We start from the raw sequence: 19,294 nt of genomic DNA, 5'->3' as shown, positions 1-19,294 counted from the left end.
GCTGCCTCGTGGCCGAAAAGGCTTTCGGGATTTTCTGCTTCACACATGCACATTGCCCATGTCCCCCCTCGGCCCATTACCCTCAATCCAGTACACTATAGTAACACATGAAAAGTCTGGTGCCACTGGGTTTTAAAAATGGCGGCATGGACTTCAACCGCTGTAGTGGCAACGGTCGCATTTGTCAATGGCAGAATCCTGTTTTTTCACGTTTCTTCTTTTTCAAGTAAACATATTCAACTTGAAAGCTTTAGGGAATCATGTTTGGAGCTTTAACTTGGTTCTGATGATTGTGAGGAATAGCTTTAAGTTTCTGGTGCCCTCTTGTGTGGACACAGTTCGATGAGAACACTGTGCTGCTGGGTCCTCTAAAATTTCCTTGCACCACCAGGAAAGATGTGTTGCATTGTGTACAGCAGAAATACACTTTAGTTTTGTTCCAAGAAACTTAATTTGGCGGCTTCTGTGGCCATCCTTATTTGCAACTTTAAAAACATGAAAAAATGATAATGACAGACAACAGAAAATAACAAATGAACTATTGATAATGCAATAAGGAAAGCTGTTCACACTGGATCAGACAAAAAATAAATTGGAATGTTTGGTGGTTCCTTTTTTAGAAAAATAATTGTAATTGAAATAGATTTTTGGTGCATGGACCACTCACAAATAATTTTATTATTTATTGATTATGGATTTTTGTTATTTTTTTTTCAGGCAGACAACCTAGAAGAGGGGGAGGCTGAAGATGATGGTGAAGTGTCTGACGTCAGTGGTGTGAGTTTTACAATTTATTGGCTACTGGGCTCTAATAAAGGGAACTTATATAATGTAGGTTATCTTTGTCTTTTTTTGTTGCTGTTTGTTTTCAGTCAAACTGCAAAGAGTGGGAACACTTATTTAATGCATGCGACATATAAATGTTTTATGAAATGACATCACTTATATGACGATTCTTCAGCCAAAAGAAAACTAAGCATTGTTTTAAAGGGCCACTAAAGGCAAATATCATGTCGACGTGGACTGTTTAAATACCATTCCAGAAACCTCGCAATGCTTGTTTCGTGCCAAGAAAAGACTTAGCTTACGAGAAAATGTCGTCTAAAGAGTCCAAATACCTTTTTTGAAATTCAAATCTCCAACCAACGAACAGGGGGAGTGGTGACGTTGCGTACGCCATCACCACCCTTTGGTGCCATTGGTGAGTAAAACAGCGCCTGACAGACGGCGGTACCGAGCCAATACAGAGCGGCGGATTCACCGCTGTAGCTGCTTTTTGGTCAAGTGGCGTAGACCATTCAGGCAACTCGCGACGTCACATGGAAGTTGAATTCTCTGCTACTTGGGTTTGTGCGAGTTTTACAAGCCAGCAAAACCAGCGCAGCACTAGCGATAATGAAACTACTGGAACGTGAGTGTTCGCAGCGAGAAGTTGAGCGAAAACGAAACATTTCGGCCGCCCACATCGTTGTCAAGGGTAATTTTAATGAGTTCTTTTTTCTAAAAATTAAATAGAACTGGTCAAGTAGCATTTTATTTCGTCTTGTAACACAAGGATGTTTTTGCTATGAGTGGTTGAGTACTAGTGACAGAATTTAACTGAGGAGTGCTTTTGTCATCGGGCAAGTACTGGAACGTCCCAGGGGTCTCTCTAATCATGTCCTGCATTTGCCTAAATTTCTTGATCATTAAGGCTCTGTTCGCGATAATATTCACGCCTTGGAGATTCTCGAGCACTAATCTATCACTTTAGCTTGACTTTATGTTTGCCTGTAGTGTCCCTTTAATACCTTCGTGACCGCATCTATTCCCATCGACAGTATGTTCTCGGTGGTACAAGTTCGAATTTTAGCACCATCGAGCGGGTTAAAAAGAGACTATTTTATCAGTTTCGAATTTGTTTCTCTTTTCCACTGCACGGGGATTTTTAAAGCGCCTGCATAGTTGGGGTGACGAGCGCTTGTTTCCGAGATGGCATCTACGTCATGTGAGTCTACTCCACGGAAACGGCGAGTGTCGACGGATTCCGGCACATCTGGGCTCGAATTTTCGTATGATCGTAGCAGCACAGACTCAGAAGCCGATTTCGATTCGTCGGACTTCAGTACGGATGACTTAAGCGCGGCAAACCGCCCCGGACCATTGACAGGTATCCGCCGGTGAGTTTTGCTTTATTCTCGGACTGTGTTATCGCGTCGTAAGGATTTCCGGTGCGTTCTAAATGTTACAGTTCTTATCTGAAGGGTGTAAACATCATTCAGACGGGACCATTTGCCGGCGGCCACGCACAGAGTGGAGTTTTGTCCACGAAGACCGCCGGGAGTGGACGTTGGAATCGCGCTCTGGAATGCTGCGCGGAATTTCATAAGAGCCGTTGATTTCTTTCTGTTGTTTTTCATTGCCGAAATCATCAGGGATATATGCAACAACATAAATAAGTATGCGTGGATGCATACTTTCGAGAAGCCCACGTACAGCGAGAGAGATGGATCGTGGAAGGAAGTCGCTGAAGAGGAGATGCTCAAGTTCATCGGACTTCTCTTATACATGGGAATCGTGCAAGTCCCACGCTTGCATTGTTATTGGAGCACACGCAGATTATTCTCGGGGCTTCTTCCACCTACAGTGATTCCAAGGAAACGGTTCAAGGCATTGCTTGCCTTCCTGAGTGTATCTTATCCAGAGAAGATGACCATCGCATCCCATGGCAAGCTTCACCGCATATCCTCTTTGCTTCAGCATGTCAACGATTCTCCCGCGCTATTTTTCAACCGTGTCGAAACCTCTCCGTCGATGAGGGAATGGTGAAATCAAAAGGTCGGTCTGGAATTCGCCAGTACATGAGGGATAAAGTGATCAAATGGGGTTACAAATTATGGGTTTTGGCAGATTCGGAAACAGGCTACACTGTTCAGTTCAGCGTCTATACGGGAAAGCACAGAGAACCTAGCGTGTGAGGTTTGGCATTCAATGTTGTGACGCGGCTGTGCGAAAATTATGTTGATCAGGGTTACATAATCTTTTTGGACAATTTCTACACTTCCGCATCTTTGTTTGTTCATTTACTAGAGCACAAGACACTTGCGTGTGAGACAATGCAAAAAGATCGGCGTGGCTTTCCAAGTGAACTGAAAGACACACAGTGGGAAAAGAAGGCGAAAAGAGGGGACGTTCGATGGCTGCGGGAGCAGACCATTTTGTACCTGCAGTGGAAAGACGGGCGGGTTGTAAATATGATGGTCTGCCGAGCACACAGCGAACAAGTTCATCCTTGCAAAGTGAAGAAAGAAAGTTGGGAATATGTGGACAGAAGTCTCTGTGAAGAAGCCTGCGCTGATCAAGAAATACAATGTGGGCATGCTTGGAGTGGATAAATCCGAACAGCTCACCGGATCCTACAACGTTCTTATGAAGTATGTGCGTTGATGGAAAACACTGTTTTTCCACTGTATCGATATAGCTGTAGTAAATAGCTTTATAATGTTTGACGAGCATCGCCGGCAGCATCCAGCAATCCCAGAATTATCGAGAAGTTTGCACTTCGATCAGTTTGCCTTCAGGCTAGAACTAATCGACTAGCTGCTGGTACAGGATGAGCCACATCTTGCTGACCCCCCAGTAGCGCCTGCTGTTCCCTCTCGGAGTGCACCTCAAGTTCAACAGCATCAACAACAAAAAAATGGAAAGATATAGAAACTGTAAACTGTGCTATGAAGAACGAAAAGTTGAGCAGAAAACAAATGTTTTCTGCGAATCGTGCAACTAACCTCTGTTTCACTTCGAGAAACTGCTTTGCATGGTGGCACAATAGACACTAGGTCTAATGTTTTCTTGTGCACCTGAAGAACTTTTGTAGATACAGAGCTAATATTTGCAAGCTGATTTCATATGGCCCATTTGTTGAAAATGTATATTTCAATTTTTTTTAATATTTTTTTTGTGCAAAGCAGCATTGATGTTTTTATCAATCTTTGTCGTTCTTGTTGCAATTTTTTTGTGCCATTATTAATAAATATGTTGTTCGAAATTAATACCGTTGGAAAGATAATTTCTTCTTCTAGAATTTGATACCATACACTTCAACATGAATCATTTCCTGTTGCAGGAAAAAAATAACCAGACTACCCAAAAACTACAAATTTTCCCGCGGTCATAAAAGTGTTAGAAAGACAAAGTGTTAACACTTATGCTCCTGCCGAAAATTTACACCAGCAGCAAAATAGAATACACTTGGGTTACTGCCATGTTAGCTTTGTGTTTGTCTGTCTGAGCTCTGTGCCACCAGGTGGCTGCACCGTGTAGGCCGTTTACATTTTTGCTTGCATTTACGCGAAAACTGGACACGCTAAACACTATTGTACTAGTAATCCTCCAGCGTGAAATGACGCCTGCAAACGTGTTGATGCTGGCGCCAATAGGATACCGACAGCCCGATGCGCTGCAGCCACACCACTCGCATGTTGCCTTCCAGACAGATACGATGTCACAGCTTGACATGTTGCCAGTTGCTATATTCGCAGCCCACACCGTAACAAGGGTGATCCACAGTGCGCACGAAAAGAAAGCTCAAGACCAGCATTGACTGGGCAGCTCACATCAACACGGAGAAAGTTGTAACACAAGCAGATCACAGTTGCTGTGTGCTGGAAGTGCTTGACTGTAGGGTTAAATTGTCGTTGTGTATTCTTTCTGTTACTCCTTTTTTATTGAAAAAAAATTTCTAACAATCTCAAACATTTGTTCACCATAAAGGTGGAAAAATTATAGATGGCTTGACCTATGTAGCCAATTAGATAGCTTACCCAACTGACAGCAATTGGGATAACTACCGTAAAAACCGGAATATAAGTCGAATTTTTTTCAAAAAGACATTGCGAAAAGTCGACCCTCGTCTTTTATACCGGACATTGGCGGAAAAATTACGAAAGTCTTGCAACAATGGGTGGATAAAGTAAAGAGCCGCCTTTGCCATCGCCATGAGCAGCAGCGCGGCGTGGCAACATTGTGGCACCACCAATTTGCCTTTACATTGTCACAAAGTTATATTGGTTAAACGCTGCTTTTTTGCATATTGTTTCAAAATGAGCGGAAGCCGATGGCAATTCACTGTCGCCTTCAAGAAAAAGGCGATTGAGTGCGCGGAAGCCCACGGCAACCTCGCGGCACAGCGCGAATTTGGAGTATCCGAAAAAAGCATTCGGTACTGGCGGAGGCAGAAGCAGCAAACCATCAGAAAGCTTTATTTTGTGGGCCGACCGCAGAACTGGAAGACAAGGTTGTGGAGTTCGTCCAGGAGCTGCGTTTGAGATCGCTGCCTGTGACTGCCGACTGCATCCGTTTGAAAGCGGTAGAGATTGCGCGCACCTATGGACTGGGTAGCGAGAAGCACTCGTCATCCGACTCTAGTTCGGACGACTCTGATCAAAGGCTCGGATCAGAGGTTCGGAGTAGCGCTTGCGCACTTCGTGCCCTTCTGTGTACTGTACACCCGGCCAATTTTTAACAGCATCGCGCGACAATCGACCCGCATGTTTGTCAGCACCTTATCATCACGGCACGGAGCGGCGAAGTAGCGAAAGTAAGTGCACGTGTACACATGAGCGTATCTCGTTTGTTTCGCCACTCAGCGCCATTAATAAGGTGCTGACAAGCACACGGGTCGATGGTCGCGTGATACTACTAAATATTGGCCGGGTGCACATGCGAGCAGCATTTAAATAAATACTGTCACTATTGTGCATGAGTCGCATTTGTTTCAAGGTAAGGGTGTCTTTCGGTACTTTTGCCATTAAAAAAGATTTTTTTCATGTTAAGAATTCGTTAGTTGGGGAATCGACCTACATTCCGGTCCGACCTATAGTCCGGTTTTTACGGTTTGTCAATTGGTAGGGAGTGGCATGAAAACACGGGAGTGGTGTTGCTGCAGTTGGTAGTGGTACACATTTTTAAAACCTTATGATAAATTACATGCATTATGCAGAGTGCTGGTGGGGGGGAGACGTGGGTTCCAAAACCAATCTTGTTAATTTTAGTGTGAACTGGATGATATTTAACAGTATTGTTTTTTTTTTTCTGCTGATTGCAAATACCTAATTAGGTTTTGTATATCTTGTTTAGAACAAATGATATAAAGTTTTTAATGCAGAAATTTAGTCAATTTCTTACGGGACTTTTCAAAAACTTAACTTTGTCAAAAGCAAAAACAAAGTATACGGCCAGAACGCCAGAGAGTAGCTCTAGCTGGTGATGCTATTTTTATGGTTCTCAGTGCATTTATAATGCGAAAAAAAAAGACATGCAAACATAACTGCAATATTTTTGCTAATCTACATTTGTAATTAGTGGCAATTAGAATTTAGCCAACAACTTTAGAAATGAATATATAGCATCGCCGGCTAGATCCATTTGACACAAATATATTGATACCAAACATTTTGCTGATACTTGGGTCGAAAGAACATACGAAGAACATGTATAAGGCAGTGTGTGGTGTCTAAAAAAAGTTAAACTGAGAAAAACGAATTTGAAGTTTCAGTTGACCGTACCCGTCGTGGTTGCTCAGTGGCTATGGTGTTAGGCTGCTGAGCACGAGGTCGCGGGATCGAATCCCGGCCATGGCGGCCGCATTTCGATGGGGGCGAAATGCGAAAACACCCGTGTACTTAGATTTAGGTGCACGTTAAAAAACCCCAGGTGGTCGAAATTTACGGAGTCCCCCACTACGGCGTGCCTCATAATCAGAAAGCGGTTTTGGCACGTAAAACCCCATAATTTAATTTTTTCAGTTGACCGTAACTTTGAATGGCCTAACAATATGGCAATATGAATTGCATCACTATGTAGCCCTGTCTTTCAGCAACAAGTTCATGACACATATGTGGCCATTGTGCAGAAATAACACTGAGATATTGGTTGCAACATCATGCATACTCATTGAAAGCAATGCCAGAAAGCTAGCACCACGAACTTCATATTTCTATTTTAGTTGTTGAACAGAAGGCACACAAATGGCATCCCTTTGCAAATAAAGTTGCACAGAGTTCATGGCCACAACAAAATATGTCCTTTGCACAAATATGTCCTTTACGGCTTGGGTTGCAATCATGACTTGAGATTTCCTTCCCTGGGATCATGCATATCTATCGAAATAGTTAGCAAGAGTAAAAACTTGCTTATGATTACTGAGCCACTTGACATAATCACTAAGCGACTCATTATAGCTCACTAAGCTTGTACCTTGCATGCACTCCTATTCTGCCTGCATGCCTATCAAACAAAATGGTTCTGAGACAGTAATGGCTTATTCTTGAGTTGCATGATTAGGTCACTAGTTACTCACTTGACATCACCGCCGTTGCACCTCTCCTAACTTGCCGACTAGCATATCAAACGAAATTATCTTCAAAGGTTAACAACCTGCTCACTATCACTGAAATGACATGGCCACTAGTGGGTCTCGGGACGTCACCACGGTTCTCACCCATGCTTGCACTCTCCTAAGCGCCTGACATGCATATCAAATGAAATGGCTTTCAAAGAGTAACAACTCGCTCACTACCACTTAGTCCCATGATGTGATCACTACCGACTCATGTGACGTCACCATGGTTCTGATGCGCGCATTCTCCAAACCTGCCGACATGCATATCAAACGAAATGGCTTTCAAAGAGTAACAACGGGCTCACTATCATTCAATCAAATGAGGTGATCACTAATGACTCGCATGACGTCGCCACAGTTCTCACCCATGCATGCACTGTACTGACCTGCCGACTTGCATGTAAAACGAAATGGGTTTCAAAGATTAGCAACCAGCTCACTATCACTCAGTCAAATGAGGTGATCAGTAGTGACTCACATGAAGTCATCACGGTTTTTACCCAACCATGCACTCTACTAACCTGCTGACATGCATATCAAACGAAATAGCTTTCAATGGGTAACAACACCGGCTCACTATCACTCAGTTCCATGATGTGATCACTACTGACTCACGTGACTTCACTATAGTTCTCACCCAACCGTGCACTCTCTTAACTCACTGACATGCATATCAAACAAAATGGCTATCAAAGGATTCCACCCTGCTCACTATCACTCAGTCAAATTATGTGATCACTAGTGACTCGTGTGAAGTCACCACAGTCGCACGCGAGCATCAACTCCCCTTACCTGCCGACTCGTAGGTCAAAAGAAATGGTTTTGAAAACGCTCAACATGACGTGATCACTAGTGACTCGCACTGCGCTGTTCCGAGGCACTCGTGCTAGGGACCAGGCTAGAGGAGAGGCAAATTGAAAGGCACAATCCGTATTACCATGGTGACTTACATGGCGTCGCCTTGAGGAATACTTTGCACGCCATGTTCCATAAGGGCGGCATTGATATAAAAATTAATTTTTCAAGAGCCTCATATACGCTTTAGTCGCACATTTCTTACAGATGAATTGGTCATACTAGAACCATTGTTTTAATATGACGAGCAACCTTTTTATGCTACCAACCTGATATCAAAGTGTGAGTCTATGCAATGATATTTTGTTGATTGGCACGCATTAGCCAAATATAAGTGGGAAATTGAAGACTAGCTGAATCTCGGATGGGTGGGATTGAGTGCGCATTCTTTTCTTAGAAAGATCAAGGATGGACTGCAAGAAGGTCAACCTGCAAAATAGCCTCGCGGTGTGCTTAATGAGACATCTCCCTTGACACCACAAGTATAAAAATACGGTAAGATCTGAACAAAAACATGCAATTTATTCAGTGCGGTATTTGATTTCACACGATACCAATGCACTTCCTGAATGGGTTTATGCAAACAAACCAAAAATGACTACATGACCTCTTCTCTTAGCGCAGCCTGTACAAAAGAAAAGTTGTGCACATTGAATGCCGCGCAGTCCATGCGTTGAACAAGTGGCGTTGCATGTTGTGCAGCATTCACAAGCAACGAGTGCCTTTGCTCCTTTTGTGTGACTCCTTGTGGAGTCACCAGCACTGCGTCACGCCACCCACTGAGGTACTCTTTAACTTGACATTTGAACTTGGAGAAAACTTCCTCAATTGGATTTAAAAAAGGACTGTATGGCGGCAGGCACTTGATGGAATGGTTCGAGCTGACCAGGTTTGCCTGTTCTGTGCACTTGTGAGCTAGAGTACTGTCGAAAATGAAGAAAGCCTCTGTGTCCGGCTCCTTAGAGTCAACCTGGGCAGACATGTTGGCGAGAAAGTAATTGAATACGATCCAATGGACCCTTTCGACAATTCGCCAGTGCAGCACGCCATGAGCCGACATACAGGCGATGATGTTGATGTTCACGCCTTTCGTTGAAGTCGTCGTCTGGAGCGCTGGCATGCCCTTTCTTGTGGCTGAATTTTCTTCAGCACCATATATTATAATTTGTTTCGTCAACATAAAAGTGACAAACCCAGGGCCAATTGGTCTGTAACCATTGCGCGTACTCTTTTCGCTTCTTCACGTCGGAGCAGCTGCAGTCCACCGGCCTCTGAGTCGCTAATTTTGTGTAGTAGGTGTGTGCATCAAGGAGGCGGTCTACTAAACTGGTGCCGATTATGAGGTCAGGTGTTTCTTGTTCAACGGTTCGCTTTATCTGTTTCAGCATGAGCGTTGGATTCTCGTCGACAGTCCTTGTTATGACGGCGACAGCGTCGGTGCCAAACTTTCTGACGGAGCCCCCGTTTTCAGAGGCATGTCGCGGTCTGTTGCTGCAGTTGGGACCTTGCAATTTTTACGTTTATGCTGAGCATCTTGGCGAGTTGTTTCAAATCTCTGCCACGCCTAGAGGCATCAACAATTTTTGCTCGGTCAACATCAGGCACCCTGTTGTTTTTATTTTGTGGCTCATTTCGATCCTTGAACAGAGGACCCTGAGGAATCAATTTTGCGTTGTCTTTTGTTAGATTTCTTTATGTTTCATATATGCTCCTGTATTGCCTTGTAGAGGGGACCGTGGGCTCTAGTCAAGCTGTTCAGCTTTTACCCACGGCCCCTCCGTCGCTTTGATGGAAATAAAGCTTATTATTATTATTATTATTATTATTATTATTATTATTATTATTATTATTTCCTGCATTCTGCACTGGTGCTGTGAGTGGTGCTATGTCCCTAATTTGCCCCCTATTTTGGAACTGCCCTCGAATCTCCTTCTTGCTGTGCCCCCACCTCTCTCCCAACAGACTGAGCTGTCGGTGCAGGACGATGACTTGGAAGAAGGGGAACTGCCTGAGGGTGCTGGTGGAGGTGCTGGAGCTGCACGTAAGGCTACCCAGGTGCCGCGGCCCATCTGCCGCTTTTTCAACAAAGGGCAGTGCACGTGGGGTTCTTCTTGTCGGTTCATCCACCCAGGCATTAACGACCGGGGAAACTACAACATGTTTGCTACTGTTCCCAAGCCACCACACCACCACATGCCACCACCAATTGGAGGACCAGCTGCTGTCATGGTGGGCTTCCTTGTCACTTTACTGCTTGTGTTCAGTGTAGGTGTGCAAATAAAGTTGAACGTCATTATAACTAAGGTCAAAGCGAACCGAATCCGAATTAATATTTTTGGAATGTGCTTGAACCTGAATTGGAAAAAAAGGGGGGATGGTGGGGGTACCTTTTCGACATGAAATAGTTCAAGTGTATAGAACAACAACCAGTGCTGAAGAGATTCGTGATTCATCGAAACAGCCACTACTTCAGTCGGCACACTTCAATAGCAGATTTTTATGACTCACGAGTAGCTTTGTGCGCAAGAATCGGGTAAGACTATGGGTACGTGCTAGTAACTACGGCCACCTCAGCAGAGGTAATTGCACTTCCTGACCTCGGCTATGCCAATTGTGTTACACTGCTGAAGCATTACTTCAGGGGCTTCACGGAATTAAAGCTCCCAATTTGGCCAGCGGCATGCAAGACGAACTTTTGTTGTGTGTCGTGATTCAACAGGCTTTTGGCCCCTCCAAGCTGTGTACAACACTCGTTGAGTTGTACAAGTAATTCACAGGGCACAGTGTGAATGCTTTTGAGTATTTTGTCTGCCCTTAGGCAGTACAAGACTCTGCACCATGTACAGATGCATAAGCAAGATGGTTACGGTGTTTAGCGCAAACTAGCCTTGGTTCAGAAGCATTGATGTCCTCACCTGCTTCTATTAAAAAAGCAGCAAACTCAGCAAAATGTCAAATGCTGGCTTCATTTTCTGCTAGACTGGAAACTTGGGAGTTGTAATTTGTTATGAACAGTAAACCTTCGTTAACTCTAACTCTGTCTTGAAATATCAGTAAAGTTGAAATTTTCTTCTTGCCACGGTATCAACCCTTGTATTTCACTCCTTATCTTGAAAAAGTTATTGTGCGAAACTCCTGATATCTCAAAATCTCAGATTTAAAAATACCAAAGACAATGAGACAGCTTTACTTGCACTTGCATTTCACCCAGCGGTAGCTAGCGATTGCATAGCATCGAAAGTGAGAGGCAAAAGAAAAGACAACTCCTATTTTACTGCTGCTGCTGCATGAGGCCACAATGAAGTGGCAGTGAACAGCCGAGCAAATACGTGCGAACGGCGATAAAAAAAAAAAAAGCGTAAGATAAGGAGGGAGCATGCCACAGTGTGGCATCTGGCTCGAGTAGAAAGCTGCGCAAGGTGAAAAGTGAGTGCAAGTGACGCTGCCCTGTTGTCTTTTCCCTGATACTTTCGAAGTTGAAATTTCAAGCTCCGGAGTCAGAGTTCGAGTTTGTGAAGGTTTACTTAATTTTTTTCCTGGTTGACACCCTGTAACACTGAAACAGTATATAACAGAATTGATAAAATATGAATATGTGAAAATTCATAAATTTGAAATACCAGTCGAACATTTTTAATATTCATATTGTATTAAAAAGAAAGTGGAAATTTTTTGTATTCAATGCGGCATGAATATAAAAACTAATTTTGTTGGCTGTGTAGGAACAAACATGATTTGTTGTTTGTTTTTCTCTCCCGTACTCGCTTAGATGTAAATGTGAGGGGCGACTTTTCAGTCACACGAAATAAGAAAAAATAAAACTGAATGTAACGCAAGATGAACAAAAAAGGAAATGGTACATTTACTCAAGGAATCACAATTCCGAGACGAGTTCTTTTTACTCATTATCATCATCTGAGCAGGAGGAGGCAGAGCTTTTCTTGTTATCTACCTTCTCGATCAAGTCATCTTGTGTGCCATCGAGCTCATTTGAGATTCAGCACAACCATTTCATCCAGGAGGCCGTGCCAGACCATGACGAGGTCCACGGAAGCCCTTCCGATTGGCCTCGCATTTAAAGGCGCCCTGAAACACATTTTGAACATAGTAAGAAAACGTTGCCATTTAGGGGGGACCTGGGCCTTGAGGACAATTTTAATTGCTATTGCTACTGGAAAATTAAATTTACAGGTAACAGGTAATGGTGCTAGTTGAGTATGCAGCTAGTTTTTATTTACATAATGAAAGAAATTTTTTATATTTCTGTTTCAAGTTCTTTCAGTGACTGGCAAATATGTTTTAAAGTAAGCAAACTAAAACGTTTGTGAATGTACTCCATGAATACTTAAGGAGTACAATAAGCATTGTTTCATGTTTTTACCCCTATTCTATCCAAAGTTATGAAAGTTTGAAGCTGTAACTTCACATATGAATTCTTTTGCTTTTTTAGTTCCTCACCTGCTGTAGTTGCTTAGTGGCTATGTTGTACTGCAAAGCACGATTACGGGATCAAAAATCGGCCATGGCGGCCATATTTCGATGGGGGCAAAATTCAAAAAGGCCAGTGTACTTGAATTTAGGTGCACATTAAAGAACCCCAGGTGGTCAAAATTAATTAATGAAAGGTAGTGCAGCACTGTAACTAGACCATTACCGTACTGCCACTCACCAGCACAGCGAAAATGGTATCGATTCGGTTATAACAAACCGTGCACCAAGTGATCAGTTTTGGCATTAGTCATCGTGTCTTTCGATTGGATCGAGATATAAATATACTGGTTGCGAACACAACTCTAATAACAACAGAATTTAAAAATTGAGTACCGTATTATTTACTCAATTTTAACGCGCCCTAGATTATAACGCGCTGTCAGGATTGGGGGCTCAATCCCGTCGCTCGTGATCCATTGTCAAGATTGGAGTCGGGCATGAATTAGAAGGTAGCTGGCCCATGCCGTCGTCCAACTTATCCACGCTGAGGACGTTGAGGAAGGGAAGGACTGCTTCTCATCGAGAACGAGGAATATGGGTTTATTTACAATATTTATATCAGTCTAACATGACTGTTTTAGAAAGTACATCAGTCTAACATGACTGCTTCAGAGAGAGTGTCAGTGCAACATGACTGCTCAAGAGAAGTGTGTCGAGCATCCGCACAACAGCAGCTTTTAAACACTCGGTCCGCCGGCGATACAAGGCGGCAAATTTTCGTTTCGTCAACGCAAAACTAGCCGCCTCCCGCAGGACGGCTTACGCACACAAAGGCACACACATTCCGATGTCCGGAGCCGACGCCAGAGGGGAGCCGTTCCGGGTAGCTCGGAGCCATTCTGGGTAGCTCGTTGTCTTGCGTCCCGGTCGGTGCGTTGGAAGCAACAAAAAACGGCTTTCCCGCGGCAGCTCGTGCACGCGTAGCAGACCAGGTCCGCGCTGGGGAGTTCTGGCACAATAGTTCATCCGCTGAACTCATTCCGTCACAACGGCGATGGGGCTAGAGGATGGCAGCGGTTTTCAGCACAAATCCCCTGAAGCGACGGAGAGTGGGGGATGCGCGTCTTGTTCCCCAGTCGTAATTGGGTGGCAATCCTGCATTGCAGCTCGCCATTCTTAACAACGCACCCATTTTCCATGACCAAAAAAACAGGGATGGCCACGCAAACGACTCTTGAAGACATACCAAGCAGCCTGCACGCACCAAACATTCTTAAGCAGGTGCTCCATTTCGTTCCTTTAATCACTTTCTGCACTTCCATGAAAAAGAAACTACAGTTGAGCCCGCTTATAACGAACCTGAGCGTCACGCGGAATTCGTGGGTTGTACCCAGAAGTTCGTGATATGTGGGCCACACACAAAAATTGACATCAGTCAAAACAAAAATTTATTGAGAAAATAAATTGGTGATTGTTGTCTGCCTCTTCAAAGCACATCCAATGACGGCGGTTTCAAGCTTGTTCAAAGCTGCGATGTGTTCATCACCCAAGGCCTTAAGCCTTTGAGGGTCGATTTTTTTCGCCATATGCGACCGCCCAGGGTCGATTTTTTTATTGCAGATTCCAATTCTTCTTAGGGATTTATTTCGAAAAAAAATTACCGCAATTTTTCTAGGGTAGCTGTAAAGTGAGAAAAAAAAATATTTTGCGTTGGTATGTATGCACTCTTCATTCATGAATAATATCAATAAAAAAAGGAAATAAACTTATCAGAATTGAAAATTTGATGCATTTTTATGCACATAGCTTGAGGCTTTAAAAATCCGCACACGAGAATATTTCGCAAGCGTCAAATGTTCATGCTCTTGCACTAATACGTACGTCCATAGCGTAATCGAACTGTGTAGGTGCGTGCCCTCAAGGAAACTGTTCGGTTGTGTGCACATCAAAGAAAGCAATACGTGTGACAAACTTCTGCTAGTCTTCATCTTATCGCCAACCAGCTAGGGCAATTAGTTTTCGCAAGTCTTCAAAAAAAAGAAAAGAAACGGAAACGCATGTATGGCGGCATCCTTCCTATGCGTACCCCTGTGAGCACTAAACGAGCGAGAAACAAGAGGTTGCCCTTTGAGTGATTAGAAACAAGATAGCCATCAGTTTCGCAAGCGCAAAAAGCCGAAACCGCCAGTGAAACAAAATCCAAACGGCCGCGCACGCCATTGCACGAGCGGTAGTATATAGATGCGCGGGAGCAAACTAGCACTAAAACAAACCACGCGACGAAAACCGTGAAAGGGAGGCATGCCAAAAAAATTCTCTGTATCCCCACATAGTGGCAGCACATGACAGAAAAGAAATAGTTAGGAAATTGGCGCGCTTCTTAAACATATAGACGGCGCTGTGAATAAACGACATAGACCATTTTTGGACTTGTTCGCGGCGCCATATATTTACGTCGTTGACTGTCAAAGGGTTAAAATACACAAGATTTCTAAGTGCCTTAATATGGCTCACTGCTGTTGTCGCGCTTACGGGTGCTGGCTCCTATGGATCTCTGTCGTCGTCCGATGCTTTGGCGTCGCTTGATGCCCGCACTTCCCGGATGACGGTCTCGTCGCGAAACGACTCCACAACTTCAGCAGCGTCGTCTACATCAACAAAATCTTGCCAATCAAGATCGCAGCCGGCCAGGTTAGCATCAACAACGCGTCGCCACAAGTCGTCGTCAGGCTGGCTTTGTGTAGTGTCTTCAATGCCTGCTTCAGGTGCATCGGCGAAGCCGGCCTTGCGAAAACAATTCCGGATGCATTCGGTTGTCACTTCCATCCACGCCGCTTTGATCATTTCAACCGCTGAGTACAGAGAGACCTACAGAGACACATTGGCAGCGGGGCGATCAACTGCAACCAGCATCCGCTGTGCAACACGGCGCCTGTAGGTCGTTAAATGACCGTATTACGCCCATGTCCAGCGGTTGCGCTTTTGACGTTACATTTGGCGGCAGAAAAAGCAGCTCAACTGCTGTTAAGACAGCTTGGACATGGTGGGTGGTACAGTTGTCGAGAATCAGAAGAACTTTGCGTGCTTTCTTCGCCATGCTGCTGTCAAAATCAATTAGCCATTCCGCGAACAAGGGGGGAACAGAAGAGGGGATACGAAAGCATGTGATCACATGCTACGTTGTTAATTGGTGGAAAACTTCACTGCTGCCCTGACGTCTACGATGGTGAGTGGGGTCCCATGGCGAATGAGCTGTCACTTTCATGCTTCCCTTCGACTTGCATGTTCACGTGGCTCATGCGTGCTGGGCCAGCATTTTATTTTTTGCGGCGATCCCCTCGCCGCTTTGCCACTTCTCCGTGCCTCTGGCGAGACGCCGCGGGAAAACTGATTCTCGGAGTGTGCACAGAACAAGGTCGACGGCTCTCACCACGTAAAGAGTGGTCAGCAACACCAAGGCGCTCACTGTAGCCGATCGGCTAGGCTCATGGGCGTTCGTTGTAGTTGAGACCGAGCGCCATAGCCCTAATGTATATTTTGACGGTCACGCCGGACTTGTTTGTGGTAAGCAAGCGTTCGTCTCAAGTGGGGCCGTTATAAGTGGACTTGACTGTGCAACGAAACTTGGCTTTATTATTTGTAGGCTTCATGATGGTTTTGGTCAACAACAACAACAAAAAAGGCACCTTTCGATTGTTCTTGTCTGCACTCGTGGGCACGCAACAAATCGTGAGCGACAACAGTGGTGGCTACCTTTACACTGATACAGTAGAAGTGTACCCTATGTGTACACCGACGCTTGTAACACAGCTAAGATATTTGCCCACCCTTAGCAGAAATGCGCCAAATTAGGATAGTAGTGAAGACAAATACCACAGTTTCCGTCATGTGTTTCTACGTCACTTGCAGCTAAGTGTGCCCACCTCTGTTTCTGTCCCCTCGAAGTGGACATGGCTATGTTATTGTCACAAACTTTCCGATATTTACGATATTATTCATTACTGATATGGAAGAAACTGTTTCAATGCACGTAATGTACTCGCGAGAAGAAAAAGAAATCTCGTTGGCATGTTCGGCTTGCTTCGCCGGCCGGCATTTTCGTTTTGGTGTCCTGCACTGTTACAACATCAGCTGCCTATTTCTTGACCTGTTGTCATGCCGCAGCAAATGCGGGATGAAAAAATATTTGTTTCTTTTCGCAGGAAATTTAACCCGCGTAATGATCGCACCTCTGAACTTGCGAAAATTTTTTTTTTACAATAAGTGCGATCATTATGTGAGTAAATACGGTGGAACAAAGCGCAGTGCACCTAGAGGCTTACACTGTCTCCATTGCAGATCGCTTTCAAGGTAGGGGCCGCACGGCTGTGCCTACGCAGCAGCCGCCGGAGTAGAACGCCTCTTCTGATTGTGCCAGTCCCTGCATGCAAGTTTCAGAAACTCTGAATGCCCGTGATGCGGCCCAATTTCCGCCCATCTCTGCACACGTGATCACTTTCTTTTTGATTGCAGCATTGTGATGAACACTCAGCGTGTCTTCGCAGTCAGCACTTCCATGCTGATAGAGCAAACACAGAAAACGGGAACACGGACTGTGGACTAACCTAAGCACACGTACTACAGCACATGGAGGAAGCTATGGCAGCTAGACTCGAAGCGCGTACAAGGTGGCCGTTTTGAAATGGCGATGGCGATATGGTAACACAGATTTCGGGTCGTATTCGATTCTAACGCGCACGCAATTTTTGGACTCGTTTTATTGGGAAGAAAAGTGTGTTTTAGATTCGAGGAAATACTGTATTTGTTTTTAAAATAAAAAACAACTCCAGTAAATATGGTAACTTCCAAAGGTGTGCCTGATTTTGTGTGACTTGGGGTGCTTCTATCACAGCGGAATTTTGCGCATAAGTACGGTAAGTTCAGCTATCAGACGACTTAAGTTTTTCGGGAAAGCCAACCACTCTGTTGCAAGCTGCACGTGTCTGCAAACAGTGAGAGCGCAACTTGTCACAATGAAAGAGAGTAGGCACGATAGCACAAGGGAGATGAACTCAAATATGATTGAAAGTAGGCATGTCCGTTTCGTCTGCTGCTGAAGTTCTGATTGCTGTGGCTGTGGTACATGTCAGGAGACAGGCATCCCCAGCCCGTCAGCACTTCTGCAGCAGACAAAATGGGCATGTCCACTAGATGGACACATACAGCATACCCCCCCCCCCTCCTCCCCCCCTCCTCCTCCCCCCCCCAGGTTGTTTTGCTACTGCATTGCATCTATTCTGAAATTAAAACTTTGAGACAAGCGTTGATTCACTCAAGGGGCACCAATGCGTGCTGGTTGATGCAAGCATTTAGGCTTAGTGTTGCGATGGGTATATAGAAGACTATTCTTTGGCAAGAGGGACTAGTGAAATTTGTTCCCCGAAAAATTCGGCAGAACCCATTTCACTATGACTGTTGATGGTAATGCGTTTAGCATTGAATCATTCTATTGCCATAAGATATTTCCACTGTCAAAATGAGGCATATACTGCAGCAAGACTTCTCTTTAGATATAATGAATCAAACTTCATACTCTAGGTTCTCTAGGAATATACAGGTCTATTACCTTGTTCTTTACGGCCAGTGAATATAATGAACCATTTGTCCCTGAAAGGAATACCGTATTTACTTCAATCTAGGCCGACCCCAATTCTAAGCCGACCCCCTAAAGTCCAAAGCCCCTCCCCCCCCCCCAAAAAAAACATATATATATATGTGTGTGTGTGTGTGTGTGTGTGTGTGTGTGTGTGTGTGTGTGTGTGTGTGTGTGTGTGTGTGTATATATGTGTATATATATGTGTGTATATATTGCCTCAAATGTAGGCCGAACAAAAAAAGCAAGGACAGCGTTCACAAAATGCAAACAGCATTTATTGAATGTGAACGTGCAGGGCTCATTCAACGTCGTCGTCGCTGCTAGGCTCATCGCTGCGTTACTTGTCACTGTCACCTTCAAACAGTGCATTATCTTCGGTACCGTCAAGCGCATTAGGTATGCTGCACTTTTTAAAGGCACGCACGATCGAAGTACCTGGGATGTCGTCCCACGCTGCATCTACCCAGGCCGCCAGCTGCGATAGCGATGCACATTTGATGCGGCTTGTTGCCGTTGGCCTGTGGTCTTCGTCAGTCAACCAGTTGTCCCCTCCAACGACGGGTGTTTTTCTCGTCGACGCCGAAGTCCCGCCCGGCTTGAAGGTTCGATGATGCCTCTGCGGCTATCACAACTTTTCGCTTAAAAGCGGCACTGTAGTGGCATCTCCTGCTTGGTGCCATCGCGATAACACCACGCTGCACGCCGATGCGGCCAACACGACACAGTTTAAAATGTGTACGGTTGCTTGCTTGTGTACGGTTGGCTACGGGCACGGCTAGTAGTGGCTGCGATACTGACTTTTCTAGATGGTGCTAGCTATGCACCATCTTTAGCAGTTTCAATGAAAAACTGGCGCGTTTTTTAAAATCCCTGAATCTAAGCTGACCCTAGAGTTTGGAATAGAATTATTTGAAAGAAAACTATCGGCCTAGATGCGAATAAATACGGTAACTTGCCATCTCATGCTGGGTGTGTTCAATGCACAAACGGTT

The 19,294-nt window shown here is 44.6% G+C and overlaps 1 protein-coding gene across 19 annotated transcripts in view; it reads left to right on the top strand.

Annotated features, from left to right (window-relative positions):
• Positions 1–19,294, top strand: part of LOC135903005 (zinc finger CCCH domain-containing protein 18-like) — a 221,885-nt gene that overhangs the window by 53,372 nt on the left and 149,219 nt on the right. For all 19 annotated transcript variants that reach the window (XM_065433352.1, XM_065433347.1, XM_065433357.2 and 16 more), the window contains 2 exons: positions 718–777; positions 10,199–10,465. In XM_065433352.1, coding sequence (XP_065289424.1) covers positions 718–777; positions 10,199–10,465 — 327 coding nt within the window. The remainder of the gene's footprint in view (positions 1–717; positions 778–10,198; positions 10,466–19,294) is intronic.

The sequence above is a fragment of the Dermacentor albipictus genome, chromosome 1, assembly GCF_038994185.2.
Source record: "Dermacentor albipictus isolate Rhodes 1998 colony chromosome 1, USDA_Dalb.pri_finalv2, whole genome shotgun sequence".
Taxonomy (NCBI): Eukaryota; Metazoa; Arthropoda; class Arachnida; order Ixodida; family Ixodidae; genus Dermacentor; species Dermacentor albipictus.
Note: the sequence above shows the minus strand (reverse complement) of the source record. Positions and strands in the feature narration are given on the sequence as shown.